The sequence below is a fragment of the Polistes canadensis genome, unplaced genomic scaffold (assembly GCF_001313835.1).
Source record: "Polistes canadensis isolate GaletaPanama2010 unplaced genomic scaffold, ASM131383v1 scaffold_199, whole genome shotgun sequence".
In the NCBI taxonomy this organism is placed as follows: Eukaryota; Metazoa; Arthropoda; class Insecta; order Hymenoptera; family Vespidae; genus Polistes; species Polistes canadensis.
In genome coordinates this window covers 83,225-104,284 of record NW_014569746.1, presented here as the reverse complement: position 1 = coordinate 104,284, position 21,060 = coordinate 83,225, and the positions used below count along the sequence as shown (strand labels likewise).

The 21,060-nt window shown below is 40.3% G+C and overlaps 1 protein-coding gene across 3 annotated transcripts in view; it reads left to right on the top strand.

Moving 5' to 3' along the window:
* Positions 1–4,952: 4,952 nt before the first annotated feature.
* The window catches only part of LOC106789742 (follistatin-A), a 44,259-nt gene continuing 28,151 nt past the window's right edge, over positions 4,953–21,060 (top strand). For 2 of the 3 annotated variants that reach the window (XM_014754214.1, XM_014754212.1), the window contains exon 1: positions 16,893–18,194. In XM_014754214.1, the coding sequence (XP_014609700.1) occupies positions 17,843–18,194 (352 nt within the window). In that variant the 5' untranslated portion in view covers positions 16,893–17,842. Of the gene's footprint in view, positions 5,226–16,892; positions 18,195–21,060 lie in introns of those variants that run through there. The other variant, XM_014754213.1, reaches the window with a different exon arrangement.

The following is a 21,060-nucleotide window of genomic DNA, read 5'->3' as shown; positions in this document are numbered from 1 at the left end:
CTCCCCCCACCCCTCCTTTACCTACATATTCTTATTTTGATCTATACTCTAATTTGGAAGCTTTGCTTTTAGTAAGTCACGTAATCGAACCAAGTATTATGGTATAATCGTTCATTTTATTTAATATGTTTTCTATCACTGGATTGGAAAAATCACTGACACCGATCATCATCACCGGTTTCTCGTACGTACTTATGTTTTTGACATACGATATTTCGCTAATATTTTGTTTTTTTTATATCTTATATGTTATCGTGAAATACCGAAATTGAATAATGTCAAGATTCATCTTGATATATGTCCGAAATATCATTGTATAAAAATTAACTCAAATATTCGATCTTTCACCGACGTACTTGATATGTGTTGACATTTCACCGTGTGAATCTTGACATTCTCCAATTTATAGAGAATATATATATAATATACTATAGGAGTGATTTCGAATTGAATAGGTACGAGGATACTTTTTTGTTTGAAACAAATAAAAATATTTTTTACAACTAAAAAAACGTAACGAAGCTAAAGTTTTATCGTAAGCTGTAGATATGATTACATATATTATAAAGTATATAATACATAAGGCAAACAAGTATTCTATATAATTTTCATATATACGTAACACTCTATTATATATAATTAATTTATTCTATCGACTATACGTCATGTATATGCGATTAATCAAATTAAAACGAGCAATCATCAACAATGTCACGCGTATCGGTTCATTGATACTATCTTTCTTTCGCAAATCGACGTTGAATAACGACGTTGAGATCTCGCCGAGTGGTTCAATGTTTTTTTCAAAGTAAGAAAAAAAAGAAGCATAAACGAAAGCAACGTGAAAAGTTGAAATTCGAAAGGGAAAACTTTATATACATATATGTATGTGTATATATATACACGTATGTACATGGATCGTACATTCGAGCGTAACAGCAGCGTTATACGGCAGCAGGAAATTCGAAGGAACGACCAACCGACCGATCACGATAACACGTACGTACCTACCTACCTACCTACCTAACTACCTATCTATCTACCTACCTACCTACCTACCTACCTACCTACCTATAATGTACGACTCTCTCCGCCGAAGGGCTCAGCGACGTTTAATATCTCAATGTCCGTCGGAACGTCACTGGTGAACGCCGTCGTCTCCTCCTTCGTGGCGTAGCCAACTTTTCGTTCAAAATGTTGCTCACCAACAGGATTTACCTACCAACCAACCTGTCGCGAATTTACGTACCGTGAGATCGGACATTTTGCAAGTTGGTGTCGTGCAATTCGCGTCGTAGGTTATATTCTCTCTCTCGGGTCATACATGTCCGCCCCCTCTCTCTCTTTCTTTGTATATTTCTTTTTCTTTCTTTTTCTCTATACTCAATTCCTTCGGTATCTCTCGTTGAAAAATCAGCGGGCGCTTCTCCGAATGCTTCAACACACTGCCAATTCTGCTAGATCGAGCGGAAACGCTGACGACGAGAATTCAGGAGGTGATGGAGCGGTTTGTAAATTCGATGGTGTATTTTCTCCCTTATTTATTTCTTTCTTTCTTTCTTTCTTTCTTCTTTCCTTCCTTTTTTTTTCTTTTTTCTCTCTTTCTTTCTTTCTTCGATTACGCGGAACAGAGTTCAGAAGAAAATATCTTGTCGGATGGGGAGAATACGCACGCGTGCGTATATGCGTGCGTGCGTAAGAGAGAAATAGAAATAGAAAGAGAAGAGAGAAAAGTTGAAGCGGTAAGAACGAGTAAGCGAACGAGCAGGGTGGACTAGAACAGGCAGGCAGGGAGGTAGGGAGGCAGGGAGGGAAAGAAGGAAGGAAGGAAAGAGAGAGAGAGAGGTATCGAGAAGATCGGCTCGGGGCACGGCTCCGAGAGGACAAGGGTCCCACCACCCGCGCTCGAAACAGGGTAGAAACAATGAAGTTTTGAAGGGTTGGTTGACTTGGGCGGGGGGATCAAAGGTTGTGCGAAGGGGGCGCACGGTTTCAACAAGCCCACTGAGTGGCTATTAGGCACCCCCAAGCCAAGCAAGAGCAATTTGCTATAATCATTACTATTCAGGATCTCCGAGCCGAGAGAGGGTCCGTTTCTCTCTCTTTCTCTCTCTCTCTCTCTCTCTCTCTCTTTCTCTTACTTTCTCCCTCTTCCCCGTCTCCGCGTTTCTCTTTCGTCTCGTTCGAAGGACCACGGGTGCGATACGGTGCGGTAGTAGCTTATGCCACCCACCAACACAACCATTGTCAATGGCGAGTAATATCTGATCGCGGTTGCACGAATACGAATATTGCTACTCGTCTACGATGTCTCTACTGACTTCTCTTCCAAACGATCTAACTTTCATTTTTTTTTATTTTTTCTTCCTGCAAACAATCAACCTTCTTCTTCTTCTTCTTCTGGTTCTCCATTATTCAATGTACGACATTTTTCTTCGATCCCTTCTCTTGTACTACCTTTCCTTATTATTTTCCATCAACTCACGCTATGGTTATGTATCAATGAGACGCTTCGATGATCTCCGGACTCGATCGATCGGTCGATTCGGTTGGACAAAATTGTAAATCGATCTTTTCTTTTGATCCCAGAGAGGAGACCAAGCCGCGTCGAATTTCCAAATAAAACTTAGAAAAACCGAGATAATTATAATGGCTGACTAATTCGCCGTATCATCGTATCGTAGAGTTTCCGTTCGTATGCCTGAAATATCATTGCGAGAGAGTGAGAGAGAAAAAGAGAGAGAAAGAGAGAGAGCATTCTCTCGAGGCGAGCCGTGCGGATCGAGGTCGCATTCAGGAGAAAAGAAAAAAAAAGAAGAAGAAGAAGAGGAGAGGAGAGGAGAGGAAAGAAAGAGAGAGAGGGGTAGGTAGGTAGCTGTAAGATAAGGAGGGTGACAGGTAGTAAAAAGAGCGTATGAGCAAGAGGAGGGGGTGGTGAAAGAAGGAGATGTTGGAGTGGGGAAAGAAAAGGATGCATGAATGTGCCAGCAAGAACAATTGATGAAAAACGGTAGGAGAGTGGTCGGGTTTCTTGGAAAGTCTCTCCGCGAGAGCCGTACGGCGCAAAATGAGGGGAGGCAGGTGCATCGTCGATGCAGCTGGGAAGCTGCGTGCACCGTCTCTTCGTCCTCGTCGTCCTCATCTTCCTCACCTTTATCGTTTTCTTCTTCTTCTTCATCATCATCATCATCATCATCATCATCATCATCATCATCATCATCATCGTTTCAGGATACCCTGCTAATATCCTTCCGTTCTCTTTCCCTTTCTTTCTTTCTTTATTTCTTTCTTTCTTTCTTTCTTTCTTTATTTTTCTTTTTCTTTTTCACCTTGCATCCTACCATCCTTTTTCCAAGGAACTTTTACCTACACTTGATAGGTATACAAAGAGATGATCTAAAGGAAAAATACTAAACGCGCGAGGGAGTCTGAGTTAGGATGACATTTTTTTGTCGTTAACCCTTATAAAGGAAATAAAAGAAGGTAGAGAGAAAGGGAGTTTGCCAAGGAGTGAAGAAAACGGGGGAGGTGGTGGTAGTGGTGGTGATAGTGGTGCTGGTAGAAGTAAAGGTTTTTCTTCTACAAAAACACGTCCCGTAAACGATCTTCCAATTGTCCGCCATCTGGACGATCCCCAATTTGTCTCTTTTACTTAAAACCATTCTAAATTCTTGTCCTGAATGAAGACGGAAAAATGGTAAGACGACAACGACGAATTCTTAGACTCCCCCGAACCTCCCAGCCCTCCTACCACCCCACCCCGTGTGATACCGATAATACTTGAATAATTTTAAATGGAAAATAAAAAAAAGGGGGGAAAACACAAGCGAACGCGAGTTTCAGCGAAAAAGGGGATGCCGGTTGGATCTTTGGGCTCTTTAAGATTTCTCCAAGTATTCTCTCTCTCCCTCTCTCTCTTTCTTCCTTCTCGTCCTTCCACTTTATATCGTTCCGACATAGCGTCTGGAATGGTGCTCGCACTTAAAGGTTAGTTCACTCGTTGAAAGGAGCGAGACTGAATCGAAAGACAGAGGGACGAGCACCGGTCTAGACTGCCGGCAGACGTTGCAAAAGGACTACGATATATACTCGCGGCCGCACCTAAGGATGGAAGGACGCACCGACTAGTTTGCGATGCCTTTTACTTCTTCTCGTGTATATTCGTTCCTTCACCTATCACGACCCATGTAATATCGTTTATCTAGATATCTTTGATACAGACTGAACAACAAAGTTTACTTATGGTCTATTTGCTAACGTAAGATTAGCAAAGTTCAAAAATAACGTCTACGTTTTTGACAATTATTAACATTTTTTTTATTCTATATATATTAGATATTATATAGCATTCGAAGAAAAATAATAATCTATAATATCTTTTATCTAGAAATCTTTAATATAGGCTGAACAATAAGTTGACATATGGTCTATTTGCTAATGTAAGATTAGCAAAGTTCAAAAATAACGTCTACGTTTTTGACAATGATTAATATTTCTTCTTCTTCTTCTTCTTTCTCATTTTATTAGGACTTTGTCCTGTTATAATAGCTTTTTTTTTTATTGCTATTTCTAGGAGCGATTTATTGATTAATATTTCTTTTATCCTGTATATATATATATATATATATATATATTATATATTATATATAGCATTTGAAGAAAAATAATAATCTATAATATCTTTTATATCTAGATATCTTTAATATAGGCTGAACAATAAAGTTTACTTATGGTCAAAAATAACGTTTACATTTTTGTCAATAATTAACAATTTATCTCCCTATCATATATATTAGATATTATAGATAACATTTGAAGAAAAAATAATAATAATAATAATAATCTTAAAAGATACGATAAGAAAAGTAGACCACAAATATATAATAATATTGCTTGACATTTAAATTCATTCGTTAAGAAATAAAACTCTGCAGGATGTCCAACGCCGGGGTACCTGTTCTTCAACAATCGAAAATAAATAAAGGAATAAAAATGTATTGGAGCCCCGCGGGGCTTGAGGGGTTTTGCAAAAACAACAAAACAATTTCGCGATCGTTTATCGGCGCCCTAAAGAAGAATTCATCGGATGACGTTGCGACGCATATGCGGATAAAACGTTTCTCCTGACCCAAAGATAGAATGGGAAAGAGAAAAGAGGAAAGAGAAAAAGAGAAAGAGTCTAGACTGTCGGCAGACTTGGCAAAACGACGAAAGCCAGAAGTCAGGTGAGACCCTCCGCTTCTTCTTTAACTAGATACAACCTGGCTTTACCTCGTTTGATACCGACCGATCAATCGACCGGACGACCGGTCGACGGTTGCACTTACACAAAAAAGAACGGATACGTGAATGGATTTTGTTACACGATTTTACCTTATAACATTAAATTATATATATAATTTAACCGTATATTTAGATATGAGAAATCGATTATTCAAGATAAACGAATCAAAATCGTTAGAAAAATAATTATATATCCTGTGTGTGAACAAGTATTATTATTATTATTATTATTATTATTATTATTATTATTATTATTATTATTATTTAATTAACGAAATAAAAGAGTAAATCGTATAACGTTCCAAGTATTCCCTAAGATATTTTGATGAATCGAATATCGAATGAACAAAATCTGTTAATATCTGCTAGATATTATATATTTTTTTACACATTTGTATAAGAGTAAGAAAGAGAGAGAGAGAGAGAGAGAGAGAGAGAGAGAGAGAGAGAGAGAAGAGAGGATCTCGAGAGATTCTACGTGTCCGTCAACATGTGGTTTCGACGGTACACCTTTCGTCAAAACAGACCACGAAGTTTCTTTATTCACACGCTTGCACGCGACCAGCAACGAATACAGAAGAAATGCTACGAGTGGAAACGGGATTCCCATAGTAAGAAAAGGGTGGAAAGGCGGGAGAGAAGCGGAGGAGCAATAATTCGTGTCGTAAGGTACGCCAATAAAGAAGAAAGAGAGAGAGAGAGAGAGAGTAAGGGAATAAAAATAAGAGAGGGGGGGCGGGTACGAAGCAAAATGCTGGTAGGTAGGTAAGAGAGGTAAGTTGTTGTTGCCATTGGTTTTCGGTCTTTCTCTCTCTCTCTCTCTCTCTCTCTCTCTCTCTCTCTCTCTCTCTCTTTCCCTCTCATTCTCCTCCGCCACATTTCCTCCCCCTCTTACGGCAATGCATTATGCATGTGGGGTGAGGCTTCGCAGTTTTGCGTATCAGATCCAACGTCACGTTAGTTTAAAATCAATGTTGCTTTTACCCTTGTCTTATCAATCTTACTGAACGATCTTCTTGGAAGCTGGACGATGATAATTCTAGGAACACAGATAATACTTTATCTCTATTTTTTATCTTTTTTTCCTTTTTATCTTTTTTAGTTTTTTCTTTGAATTAATTATTAGTATTAACGTTATTGAAATGGTTAAATTCATTATATCGTACGTAATTAACGGGATTAATGGTATATGAAAAAAAAGAAAAGGTATAAATAGATATTCCTATTGTAATATTTCGCAGTTACGTTTCAGCTACGACGACGAGAAGATTGGCATCTCCTCGTCCTAACGTCCATTACTTGCCAAGAAGGCGGCTCTATCGAAGAGGCAAACGTTCGTTTTGCTGTTGCTGTTTCTGTTGCTGCTGTTGCTGTTGCTGCTTTCCATTCTACGGACGCGCAGAGAATTTGAGATTTGCATAACAACTTCGCTACAAAAGCAAACTGCCGTTACGATCGTTTTGCATTTAAGCTTTACCTTTGAAACGTAAAGGTATATTTTCCGTCTGTCGGCCCTTTTCGCTTTACCGCGTCGAAAGAACGATACCCGCATTGTTTCCGAATTTTTTATTCCTACGTATGTTTCGACTCGGTCCGACTTCGATTTACTTCGTGCGATAATGCAAACCATATCGTAGATCGTACTAGGGCAACGTACTACTATTACTACTACTACTAGTAGTAATGGTAGTAGTAGTACGAATGGGAAAACGATTTAATTAGTTTATTTTTGTTAAATATCAAAAGTGTAAAGATGAGATAAGATAATCCCGGATTCTATAATCGGTAAAAGTAAAATTTATCTATTACCCTAGATCAATTATCTATCCTGGATACTTTTATCCTTTCTCTTATCTAAAAAGGAAAAATAAAAGCAATAAAAAAAGACATATGTAGATACAGTTTGTTATCAACCTAGAACCGATTGTTATTTTATTCCTATTAACCTCGAGTTCCATTTTCCTTGGACGAGTATACGGAATAGCGTCATACCTCCCGTATCGTGCTTTTAAACTCTGCATTCCGGACCTTATAAAGAGTTCTGTCGTCTTGTTGCACCGAGGACGCATAAGAAGCATACGTAGTCAAAGTATTGTTTGCGCACGTGTGCAACGTAAATCTCTAAACCGTAGTGATGCGAGTATACCGCGTGTCGTGCGGAGGAAGAACGACCGTGGATGAGCCAGTGAACGTCGTCTCTCTCTCTTTCTCTTTTTCTCTCTCTCCTTTTATCTCTCTGTTTCTCCCTTTATGACTCTTTTTTTTACTCTTGAGAAAGGATACTTTTTTTTTTTTTTTTTTTTTTCTTATAAAACACAGTATACCAAGCAACAACTCGCGTTCTAGTAAATAATTTTGAAATCGTTAAAACTAATAAGAGAGTCTAAGTTATTTTGCAAAAAAAAAAAAGAAAAGAAAAAAATATATTCTAATTGTTAGATTTTATGGAAATATCCTGTCGTTAAATTAATAGCTATGGTAATAAAAGTAAACGCTTAGAGAGTATATCAGTTTTTTTCTCTCTTTCTCTCGATCTATCTATCTATCTATCTCTATTTCTCTCTACACACACGCACACACATATATATATCTATATCTATTTATCTATCTCTGGTTTTGAACGCGAACATAATTACGCAACGGTATTGGTAGTGTGCTGTGGTATATAATGTTCGCCCCAGGCTACTCACGAGTCTCGACGTAAATTCGTCGATTACACGCTTGCAATTTCGTATGCAGAGAGTACTACTACGCTGAATATGTAATGTAACAGCAGTGCCTGCCTATCAACGGCTACCGAAATGCGTCCCAGACTCCAATCAGCGCGCGCAACCCTCGTTACGTCGGATTTACGGATGCGAAATCGAATCCTTCCTCTCTCTCTCTCTCACTCCCGCAACGCAAGATATGACTATATTACCGAATTGCATTTGCATCGATACGAACGATACATATATATAATCTATGTTTTATTTCCTCGAATGATTCTTATTTCTTTTTTTTTATATATTATACAATCCACACTTAGGATGTTTCTCTTTCGTATTTAACGGAGAAAAGGGATTTATAAAAAAAGGGGTACCTACAAAATGAAGAAAAAGAGAGAGAAAGAGAGAGAATACATCGGGACAATTTGAATTTCTATATGACGAAAGAGACGCATAGAATAAAATCTAAACGGGGCTCATATGCAACTGCATATCGCGTACGAACGAATAACAGCGATGCAGCTCACGAGCATCGGGCAAAGCACGATGGGGGGAAAGAGGGGGAGCAGGGGGTAGGGGGGGTCGAGAGAGAAAAAGAGAAAGGGTAGAGGAGATCGAGCGAGCGAGGGAGGGAGGGAGGGAGGGGGTAGGTAGAAAACGCAGCTGCAATGTACACGACGACGACGGTCCTGCACCAGTTTGAGCGAGAGCAATAAAGTCTATGTTGTTGCCTAGACCCGAGGAGCGAGATTGTCGAGCCGGCCATTCTTAGCGACAGCTTCCGGTGTACGCACGTCGTCACTTCCGGGCCGACACCGTGAGAGCCTAGATTCTTTAAGCGGCCCGCTATACGCCGGATGTAACAACGTGGCCGTTGCCTTCGCGGATCCCAATAATAACAGTAATAAGAAAATTATCTGTGAATGGGATTTCTTTCCGCTTACATCTTTTCTTTTTTTTTTCTTTTTCTTTTCTTTTTTTTTCTTCTTCTCATTCTCCATCTCGTTTCTTATTCTCAGCTTTTTCTCCTTTTTTGTTGTTATTATTTTCTTATTTCATTAGAAAGATAAGTATTAGTCCCGGAAATCTTCTCTTTCTCCGAAATTCTCTCTTTCTCCGAAAGAGAATGTATAGTAGTAAACGGTCAACGGAATAAAATTGCTTTTGTTTTTTTATTCAAAGTTTCACGAATGGGATATTTATGTATAAGAAATTTCATGGAAAAATAAATCGAAAATTTTGTCTAAGAGAGAATGAGAGAATTATTCTAAAAATATGAAAATTTTACGATAAACTATTATTACGATGCAAGCTATGTAACGCGTTTAATAGTTTTTAAGATAAAAATAATCTTATTTTGTGGCAAGCTTGTTTCTTAGCTCGGTTCTTATTTTATTTCGATACTCCGTAGGTAGATTTTTCTTCGCGTTTTCTTTCTCCTTCTTCTTTTTCTTTTTTTTCCCATCACGTTTTTACGTTTCTTCTTCTTGTTCTTGTTCTTCTTCTCCGTCCGGTTGCAACCCGCATGGTTCTTTCTAATTTGGTGTCACGGTAATATCGAAGGGAGAGAAAAAGGGTTTTCGAGGTGTGAGTTTTAGTTCGTGTTTTTAGTCACACACATACATACACAAGACGTTCAAATATAATTACTTTGGAATCAATGCATCGCACGGATTCAGTTTGGGTGATTTTGCGATTACCATTTTCTTATCCCTTTTCTTTATTTTTAAATTACGTATCCTGTTGTTATTCGCGGAAGATTCTATTTCGAATGGATTAAATTAAAGAGAAAGATGATAAAAGAAAATCAACCTTCGCCAATGTGAGAGTCAAATTTATTTCAAAAAAAAAAGAAAAAAAAAGCATCAATACACGCCTATGATTCCGCGAATGATACGTTCCAACAATAGTCATGGAAAATTTCTATTCGCGTGCATCGCCCACGACAATCGAGTCTGACTCACAGTCAGAACCTCTCTATTCGAAAACAGACGACATTTAAATGGCTTCGTCGTTTAATAGTGTTAAAATATTATGCATAATAATTTCAAGAAAATAACAAAGGTATATATTATTATAATCAATAATAAACTCGCGTAGAAAAATTTTGTCTATCGTCATAAACGTGAAAAATCCGTAAAATAATTTGTAAAATAATATGTTCAGTCGTGGAATAATTATACTGATCTGTTAAACTATGAAAGAAAACAATATCATATAGTTTAACTAGATAATATAAGAATTCATGAGTAACGAGAGTAGTTAAGATACGGAATTGAAATTAAATCCGATAGAACACGTTGGTTTTCAAAGTACAAGAAGGTATAAGAACGGATAACTACGCGATCATATTGTTGCAGAATACAAAAAAGCAGATTTTAATGACGAATCAAATTTCAATCGAATGTAATTACTCGTCTCTCATGAATTCATTACCCCTAATTATTTCGTAAAACAATTATTTAAAATGTATGATAAAAATTCTTTTTATATACCTTCCCTAAAAAATCTAGTTACTTCATGAAGAAAAAAAAATATATATTTAAATCTATCGGAAAGTTTTGTCCGTTATCAGACAAACACTCATTCAATTTTATAGCCTCTAGGGATAAGATATTTTTATCAAAATAGGATATACAAATCACGTTGGCAATTAGTCACAAAGTCATAATATATAAATACTAATCAATAAAGTTTATTTAAGGAGAAAAAATTCATATTATTTTGTTTTATTCTAAAAAAAAAACATACAAAACTTTCCGGTAAATCTAATTTATCATACATACATACATATGTATATATATATTATACTTGAACGAATAAAGTAGGTAGCTCGTGTGTTAATCGAGAAGAAGGATTGAACTTGAGTTGATATGAACGTTCGGGTAGAGTAGTTTGTTCGAGATCTCTTTCTTCTCCTTCCACGAGTCTCCCTTTACGAAGAAGAGGATAACCCGCGGCGCAAACGAAGCAAATTGACGAATACGCCAGATACGTATCCGTTTCGTCCTGTTCTGTCGAGTTTTTGCTTGGCTCCAAGTATTAAGAGCAACGTCGCACGAGACGTAATTACTCCGAGGTTCAGGATCACCGGTGCCGAGGGGCATCCAGTTTCTCTCTCTCTCTCTCTCTCTCTCTCTCTCTCTCTCTCTTTTTCTCTGTCTTTCGTTTTGCTTTCAGCTCAAATCGACAAAGTCGGCGACATCCTCGTAGCCCCGCACGACGTACGCCCGTCTCCGTCCACCGGTGTCCCATTCCTGGTCGCCGCTTCCACCAACTTTTTGCCAAGTTTCACACAGATTGGTGGACCGGAGGACTACCATATCGAGTGGTGGGCCCGATCAAGAGAACGCGTTTGTTTCTGTTCTTCGACACAGAGTATGAATGGATCGACGAGTTCTCCTCTTCCATCGAGGAGTTCTCAAGAAATGATGAGCTCGCAAGAAATAAAGGAAAGGAAAGGAAAGGAAAGTCCGGTGTAAGTAGAGATCTTGTTGTGTATGTAGAAAATGGGACTCTTGAACGATGTGAACGATCAACGAAATAAGTAACGGATAACGACGAAAGTGAGAGTTTCCCTTTTTCTTTTTCTTTCTTTTTTTTTTTTTTTTCTTTTTTCCCCTTTCTTTTCTTTTCTTTTCTTTTCTTTTCTTTCTTCCTTACTTAATTCCTTTCACCCTTATATATCCTTCCCGTATAGCAAGAGAAATGTGGTTAAGCCCTCCTTTTTAAGCGGTACGGAGAAGCAAAAAGCACGCCTCCCCTTTTGATCGCACCAAGCTGAATCATTCACCGACGAATGAAAAGCGAATCGGGGTAAACGTAATAAATCACCTAAAATGATTAGCATTAGTTTATTTATATATATACCTTTTATTTCACTTCGAATGATTCATCAACGGTTTATCGTTTTCTACGTACCTATAGAAAAAAAAAAAAGAAAAAGAAGAGAAAAAAGTAACGCGTTAGTTACTTAGAATTAAGTAATCAACGTATATAAACGTAATAAACGATTGATTTAAAGAAGAAGAAACGAAAGGGTAAGTAATTCTTTGACGACAAACCGAGGGAAACGATTCATCGTCGTCGTTCTCGTTCTTTTCATTCAGAAAATTCTCTTCAAGGTATATAAGAAGAGAGTGTGCGTTTTAAAAGAAGCTCACCTGTTCTGGGCATAACCCCACCCCACCACCACCCCGGCCCCACTCGAGATGGATCGATCGATCGTTCTCTTTTCTTTTCTTTTCTTTTCTTGTTCGTCGCGGACGAACGCTACGATCGAAGGAAGGCGAGATTCCGTTCGAAAGGAAGGAGCACCTTTTCTTTCTCTCTCTTTCTCTCTCTCTCTCTCTCTCATACGATGTGCGCTCGCGCGCACACTCTGCAGAGCGCGGATAGAGAGGAACTTTCTCCTATATCCAGTCACAATCACTCGCAGTCGCGGACCAACGGTCTTGTGCTTTTACTACTGTCCCCCTCTCCTACCTCCTCGCTCCTCCTCCTCCTCCTCCTTTTCTTTTTCTTTTTCTTCTTCTTCTTCTTCTTCTTCTTCTTCTTCTTCTTCTTCTTCTTCTTCTTCTTCTTCTTCTTCTTCTTCTCCTTCATCAGCACTCACCAACCGTTCACTCGGTGGTTTCTCTCTTTCTCTCTTCCTTTCGTTGGTCACCCTTTCGTTGACTGCCATCCATCCGTCGTCGTCCGTCGTCTGCTGTCTAAGACTCCGTTGGCGGACAGTGAATTACATCCATTGACTGGACGTGGCCAGGCAGACGGCCTGGGCCCGACCATATACAGACTAGATTCACTTCACCGTCGTCCTGCTCTCTCACTCCTTCTCTTTCTCTTTCTCTTTCTCTTTTTCTCTCTTGCTTATACTCACACACTCACCAAGTGAGTCTTTTTCTACATCCAAGTTGGCCGTCGTCCATCTACACCACGACCACGACGACGACGGTTCCACGATTACTAAGCGCAATCTCAAACGCGAAACGAATGAAAATAATCAAAGCACGTTATATTATTATAGTATACCTATGTATACGATATTTTATATTGGTATTACTACTATCATTGTTGAACATTTACTTTTACAATTATTTATTTCTCTTCGTCCAAAAATAAAATTATTAATAAGTATGTTTAGCAGGGAAATTGGACATTATAAAGAACTAGAAGTTTATTTTGATCAAATTGGACGTTTCGTCACTTTATTGTAATTTTTGTTTTTTGAAAAGACTCTGAACGTTAGAGATTGAGTTGCTGAAGAAGTCCCAATAAAGGGACGAAACGTCCAATTTGATCAAAATAAAATTCTAGTTCTTTATAATGTCCAATTTTCCCGCTAAACATATTTATTAGTTTACTTTTACTTTCGCATTATCGTATTTATAATACCTAACGTCGTTTATCCAAGTAGAAGAATCACCCATCCCTCCCTCCCTGCCGATCTGCTCCACCGTCCCAACTCTCCTTCTCCACTCCACTCCACCTCACCCCAGTCCACCCTACCCTACCCTACCCTACCCCTTTCGGTACCAACGCCGGCGTCCTGGGGAGTTATGCAGGTTCGTTGAAAGGAAAAATAATCGGAGAATCAGACTCGAAGGTAGATATATCGTCCTGAAAGATACGACCGCTCGTGTAATGCTCCTGGCACTGATCGATGCACCGTGATATATAACGCACGTCGTCTCGCCGAAGCTCTCTTAATGGGATCCGCACAGGCGGAAATCCAAAGCGGACCGATAAATTACAGCATTAACGAATCTTGGCCACGATCGCAAGCCACTTCTTGATCGGCGGCGACGGCGACGGCAACGGCGGCGGCGGGATTTTCGATTTTTGTTACTCGATTGATAATCCCTCTTTTACCGCCGTGCTGTACTTTTCTTACCTTCCCTCTTTTTCTTTTCTTTTTTGGTTTCGATTATTTTCACTCGATCATAATAATATCGTCGTCGTCGTCGTCATCGTCGTCGTCGTCGTCATCGTCGTCGTCGTCGTCATCGTCGTCGTCGTCGTCGTCGTACCCCCTTCTTTTTGTTTTTTGTTCTTTTTTTTTTTTCAATATTTCAATACGATCTTTTTTACTGATATTTTTGTTGTTGCGTTCCCCTTTTCTCAAATGCCAACGACGATGAGATTTTTATTGAACGACGCTAAAGGAAAGGAAAGTAATACGGAGATATAGTCCTCGAACTCGAGGAATTGGGTTGGGTTGTAAGAGAAGGGAGGGAACGGCCGGGGAGAGGGGGATTGAATTAGATCGCACGATCTTGCGGTCTGTAGCCATTTCGGCAACATCACGACAGGTGGTAAACATCGAAATAGTCAATGATGTGTTTGGTGGTTGCTACCAATTGCCAAAGAATGGTTCGAAGCGAATCCAAGGTCAGTTATGGCCGGATGCAGCGGCCTAACATCCCAGCAGGACCTTTTTTAGTCATTCGCAGGAGCAACACCAGCAAGGATTCCACCATTCGGAAAGAATCGTTCAAAGTTTTACCACTGATGATAACTCTTACTAACCTCCTCCCCTCCGTCCCGAAAATGTCAGTCAATGAAAAGTGAAAAAAAAAGAAAAAAAGAAAATAAGAGAACGGGGATGATTTAGAAGAGAAAAATGAGTAGTGGTGCGATATCAATTAGCATATCTTTCGGACGACGAGATAGTAAGGGAAGAAGAGGAAGGAGGATCGAGATAAGGAGGAAGAGGGTCGAGGGGTGTAGGAGGAGGAGGAGGAGGAGGAGGAGGGTGAGAAGGAGAAGGAAATGGAGGGTGAGGATAGGTAGGAAGGAAGTTTAGGGGGTAGGTAGTGGGGGTAGTTTCTCTGTCAGCAAACGTAAGGGTGTGCGCTGTAAGGAGAGCGCGTAGAGTATCCATTAGCCCTTGTGGTGGGTGGTTGGGTGGTGGGTCCGGTACCGAAGGTATCGTCACGTGCCCAGGGGGCGGTACCGCTTTGTCGGGACTGCTCTACGGTATAAAAGAGAGACGTACCCGCGATGCATCCACCAATTACGCTTGCACCTTGCCGACGGCCAACGTACACTCGGGAAAATCTTCCGCGTGCTTTTTTTATATCCTACGAGAAGACACCTTCTTTTTTTTCTACTTCTTTATTTGGTTCAATCTTTCCCCTTTCGCATTATTATTATTATTATCATTATTACACACCTTTTCGTTTTCGCGTATATTAACGCAAAATTTTATTTCGGTTTCGCACGATCTCATACACCTTGGAAAGATAAAAAAAAAAAAAGGCAAGTACACGGTTGCGAGATAGTTTTCTTCCGATAATTCAAACGGGGCGGTCGAAAGTATTTATAAAAAAATTGCGCGTGAATTCTCGTACTCTTAACGCGATCGTTATCCCTTGACGGTATCATCATCATTATTATAGTCTTATAATATAGATAACGAACTCTTGTATAAGGGATCATTTGCAATTAATTTAGGATCGCGTACACTTATGAAAGAGGGGAAGACGTAGAAAGAGGGATTGATTATACATATAATAGTATCGCGTATAATAGTTTATGCAAAAATTATTCAAAGATCAAAGATCGAATCGATTATCGAGTATATACGTCATAATCGAGATGAGATGAGAGATGGGGGTGGGGGGAATGAGTTGAAGAAAAGATAAAAGGAAGGAGGAGGAGGAGGAGGAGGAAGTCCCGAGCAAAGTGTAAAAGCGCAATCCTGTAAGAAGGTAGAGAAAAGGTAGGCAGTAAACGGGCAAGAAGGCAGGCAAGTAGGGAAGCAAGGGCAGGAAGGAAAGAAAGCAAGAAAGCAAGCAAGAAAGCAAGCAAGAAAGCAAGAAAGAAAGAAAGGAAGGAAGGAAGGAAGGAAGCAGTAAGCGAGGAGGAAGAATAAGAATAAGAAAAAGAGGAGGAAGAAGAGGAGGAGAAGGAGGAGGAGAAGGAGGAGGAGAAGGAGGAAGAAGACGAAGAAGGCAAAGTAGCGGAGGAATTGGAGGGGAGAGAGGCATGCAGACTGGAGGCCGGCACACGGGCAGATAGTCTCGGTGCTGCCGCCGCCACCGCTGCCGCCGTGTTCGAAGAAGGGAAGTGGGGACACATAACAGAGAGCGCGCGGCCGCGTGTGCAGCCCGCTTTTGCAGAGCTTCGCTTGGCACACGGCGAAAACGTCCGCCTGTGCTGCCGCTGCTGCTACTGTTACTGCTGCTGCTGCTGCTGCTGCTGTTGTTTTACTGCTGATATTATTGGCTGTTGTTTGCTGTTGGTTGTTAATTACTGCTACTGTTATATTGTTAATTACTGTTACTGCTGCTGGTACTATTATTGTTTGCTGGTGGTGCTCCTGTTGATTGCGGCTCCTCAACATCTTTGTCGTCGTCGTCGTAAGACGACTGACTCGTCGAACTCATCGTCATCGTCGTCATCATCGTCATCGTCATCGTCTTTCCGTTTCTCTTTTTTTCTTACATCAGTTTTGCCGGCCGATCTCGTGCGTGCGTGCGTGCTTGCGTGCGTGCGTGCGCGCGTTACCACGCTTATTCCCGAATATCATCGCAAAGCGTATACATTTCTTACGAATTGCATCTCTTTGGTATCTGAGGCGCGCGCACTGATTTCGCGCGCTTGCTTTTCTGTTAGAAAGAAAGAGAGAAAGAAAGAGGGGTTTTAAAAAGAAGAGAGGAACGAACGAGGAAAATAGTGTTTGGTTTTTTGTTTTTCTTTTTTTTCATTAAATCTTATTCCTTACGTCAAAAAATGTCGTGAGGTATTTGAAGAAGAAGAAGAAGAAGAAGAAGAAGAATAGGAGAGAAAGAGTTGTTTAGGATCGGTGAGAAACGAAACGAGAAGAGAAGAGAAGAGAAGAGAAGAGAAGAGAAGAGAAGAAAAGAAAAGAAAAGAGAAAAGAAGAGGAGACCAATAATAAGAAAAATACCAAAGGAAAAAGAGAAGAAAAGAAAAGAGAAAGAGAGTGGAAAAGAAGAAGAAGAAGAAGGGACCGGTGATGTGTTGCACGTCACGTGCTCCACGTGTCGGCACAGCGATGAATCCTCCTCCTCTACCGCCAAGAAGAATCTTCTTCCTCTTTTTCCGCTACGTGGCGTGCGTCGATCGATGAAGGAAGTATTGTTTTCATATAATCACGAAATATACTCGAAGTAAGGGAAGAAGAAACGTTAGAAAAACCGAAGAGAGAGAGAGAGAGAGATATATATATATATATATATATATATATATATATATATATATATATCGATCATTCTTCTCCAACCAATCCCCCTCTCCCCTCGATGTGCTGGCGATCTTGCGATGCTCGTCCATCCTACGACATATCCGCCGGATTTTCCTTCCTTTCGTATTAAAAAACTGCTCTGTCTTCCGGTCTTGTCTACGCGAGAAAAAGTATGTCGAGGACGACGACGTTACTCTACGAGAAAACTCGAAACGAATGATAGCGAGAAGCCGTTCGATGAGAAGCGACGGGAATGAATGAATGAACGAATGAATAATAATTATAATTATAATAATAATAATAATAATAATAATAATAATAATTGATATAAAAAATGCTTTATCGATCGACAGATCGATTAGCTCGAGAGTGAGATGTGAAGGGGGGGAAAAATACGATCGAGACTTTCCTATCGAAAGAGGGGTGAGAAGGGGAGAGCCAGAGTTAAGAGAGGGAGCGTTAGCGCTGATTTGTGTAAAAAAAAAAAAAAGAAAGAAAAATCGGGGGTTTACGATTAAAATCGTCACGTTTGTTTGTGTCATTGGTGTCGATAGGCTGGAAACGTGAAAATCTACCAAGGAGAGGGGATACAAAACAGAGGCAATAAAAAAGGCGGAAGGTAAATAAGTAGAGAAGGCAGATGAGATGTGAAGTACGAGGACAGGAGGGTGCTGCTACCACCATTGCCACCACCACCACCGTCGCTACCGCCACCGCCTCCAACACCACCACCACCACCACCACCACCACAACCATCACCACCACCGCCGTCATCCAAGTCGAAGTCCGAGTAGAATTAGCGGAAGTCGCAAAGCCGGAGACGACAGGGTCGCCGGTGATCGTCGAGGCAACGAGACGTCACGGCCGAAACTGGGGCGGGCCGCCTGAAATGACGGCCCTGCGACGATCCTTCGCGGCACCCGCTTACAAGACATCTTCCTTCGTCCTCCTATTCCTCGTTGGTTTGCTACTCCGGATAAACCCTACCACCGGTAAGTCCCGAATACAAAACTTTTCACCGATTATTTTCCCATGTCAATGAAATATTCTACATATTTTCTCCTTTTTTTATTTTTTATTTTTAATTATAGTTACGTTATAATATACAGAGATAGGTATCTATATGAATTATTACCTGTATGTCTATGAATTATTTTAAATTTGCAATTTTTTATTGGTCGTACCCCCTTCGTTTAAAGCAAACGATCATACTACTCGTGAAGAAAATCGTTGTTAACGAGTTATTAGAATTTCCTGATTATTATTATTATTATTTTTTTATTTTCGTACGTCAAACGTCATATACGTAGGAGAGTGGTTTTATGATAGAAGACGGACGCGTCAAACGCGATAAAGTTTTTGTATATAGGATACGCGCGGTAAAAGGCATCGAAAGAAGGCGCATGTCGTCTCTCCCCGATATTCACCGACGGCATTGGATGACTTGTCTTTCTTTCTCTCTCTCTCTTTTTACTCTTTTTCTCTTTTTTCTCTCTTCTCTTCTCTTCTACGACGCACACAACGCACAGTTTCATAAAACTACGCTCGCCTATAATCGCTCGATGAATGTCATCGCGCTGATTTGTTTGTGCTTATGTAAGAGAGAACCGTCGTCTCGTTTACGATGACATTGGAAATCCGTGCGTCATCATTCTCTCTCTCTCGTCATCGAGCAGCAACCCTGCCGCCTATGTACGTTTTCAAGGATTATGCATCACCTTTTTCTTCTTCCTCCTTTTTCTATATAACATTTTTCAATGCCCATCTATCTATCTATCTATCTATATTTCGAAGAAGCACCAACGATTATCACGTCGTAACGAAGAAAGTCGAGTACACGAGTCTTCCTTCAGCCAATCAACCAACCAACCAACCAACGTGTCGAGACATATTACTCGTCTAACATATTTCTCCAAGAGACGGCAAAATTACTGTCCAAACTATATTATTCCCAATATGATCACCGCGAGCTACGAGCTCAATGGAATCGCTTAACCAACATGATGACATTTGATATCTCGAAAAGGTATCGATAGTGTTCGCCAACTACCATAGAAATTTCACAGCTTCTTCTTTTTACGATCGAAATCTATCAACTTCGTCCAAATGTTTCTTTTTCTTTTCCTTTTTTTTTTTTTTTATTATTAACAAAACAACAAAATTCTTTACCCCTCTTCCCCTTCCCTCTTACCCCCGTCGAGTAAATTATCATCTATCGAAAAACACATAACTTCCCTCGTTGATAATCGTCAAGTAATTCGATATAGATTCAAATCGCAATGATATCATTTTAATCAAATAAATCAATATTTTAACGTGTCTATATTTATGTATATTTATTTTGAAATATTAATGTGCTCACCGTTATTCAAATTTACTATAGAGAATTTAATCGTAGAAAATGAAAAACTTCCTTTGGTACCATAATCGTTGATAGTTACAGTAAAGTTCTGCATATCTGATACGACGAAAAGGGGTAAGAAACACGTTTCGAAATTTCCCGGAGACGTTTATGAAGTTTTAGAGTCGGCTAATGTATGTATGTATTTTCTATCTCTCTCTCTCTCTCTTTCTATCTCTTTCTCTCTCTGTCTCACTTTCTCGTGGCGCGATGTGTCGCGGTTTTCCCCTTCGGCGTTTGTCGGATGCCAGACGTGGAATTAGCGCTGAATTAATTCGCACTTTATCGTCTGAGTTGCGTCTGGGCTGCGTCTGGGTAACGACTGAGCTGCGTTTATCGTTCATTCGAAGGCGAACAACGTTGCCAAAGACGACGACGACGACGACGACGACGACGACGAATAACGACACAACGACGATGAAAATGAGAGACGACAACGAGAGAACGATCGTTGTTTTATATGCATCACTCCGCGTGAGCAAACCTCGACGTTGACGCGACTAATTTAATTGACACACCAGGGATAATCGAGGATACTCGTCCGACTAGATACTTTCCTTTTATATCGTAACGTTCAAGGCTAAATCCTCGTCACGATATCAAAAAAGAATCGAAATTCAAATATTTAACTTACATATGAAAGAGAGAGAGAGAGAAAAATGAGATATATATACGAATTTATTATACGATAAATTGTCAATAATAATAATAATCCCGAATTACGTCGAAGTACGTATTTCTGTATCGTCATTTACGATTTTCTTCTTTTATCCATGGGATCACCCACACTGGGTGTTGTTATTCGAACTATCACGACTAGAAACGAAGAAAAATTTGGACTTAGGAAAGGAAGAGGAAAGAAAGACAGGACGAGCAACGAAGGAGAAGACGCGAATGGTGGAATGAGAGGAAAAGGGAAAGGATAGGAAGAAGATGAAGAAGACGAAGACGAAGACGAAGAAGAAGAAGAAGAAGAAGAAGGAAGAAGGAGGAAAGGAGCCGAAGAAGGAGAGGGGTGGGGGAGAAAGTCTGGTGTAATGGAGGAACCAGTTTGCGGGTCAGTGCTCCGCATCACCGAGAGGAGCTTCAGCCACCAGACGCGCGCGGACGATGCCACCGAGCGAAAGGACGACGTGGTCGTCGAGGGGGAGCCAAGCCTCCTGTCCGAGAGGCCAAGGGAGAGAAAGAGAGAGGGGTGGGGGGGCCACAGAAGAGAAGAGAAGAGAGCGCTCGACCGAGCAGGAGGGCCCCTCGGATGGTCCCTCGGATGGCCCCTCGGATGGCCGTCTCGCGGAGGCCCTTGCAAAACCCTTCTAGGGCCGCACTTGGCTCGTGCACCTACGCCTTCGTGCATCGTACTCTTGCTTACTTACTTACTTACTTACTTACTTACTTACTTACTTACTTACTTACTTACTTACTTACTTACTTACTTACTTACTTACTTACTTACTTAC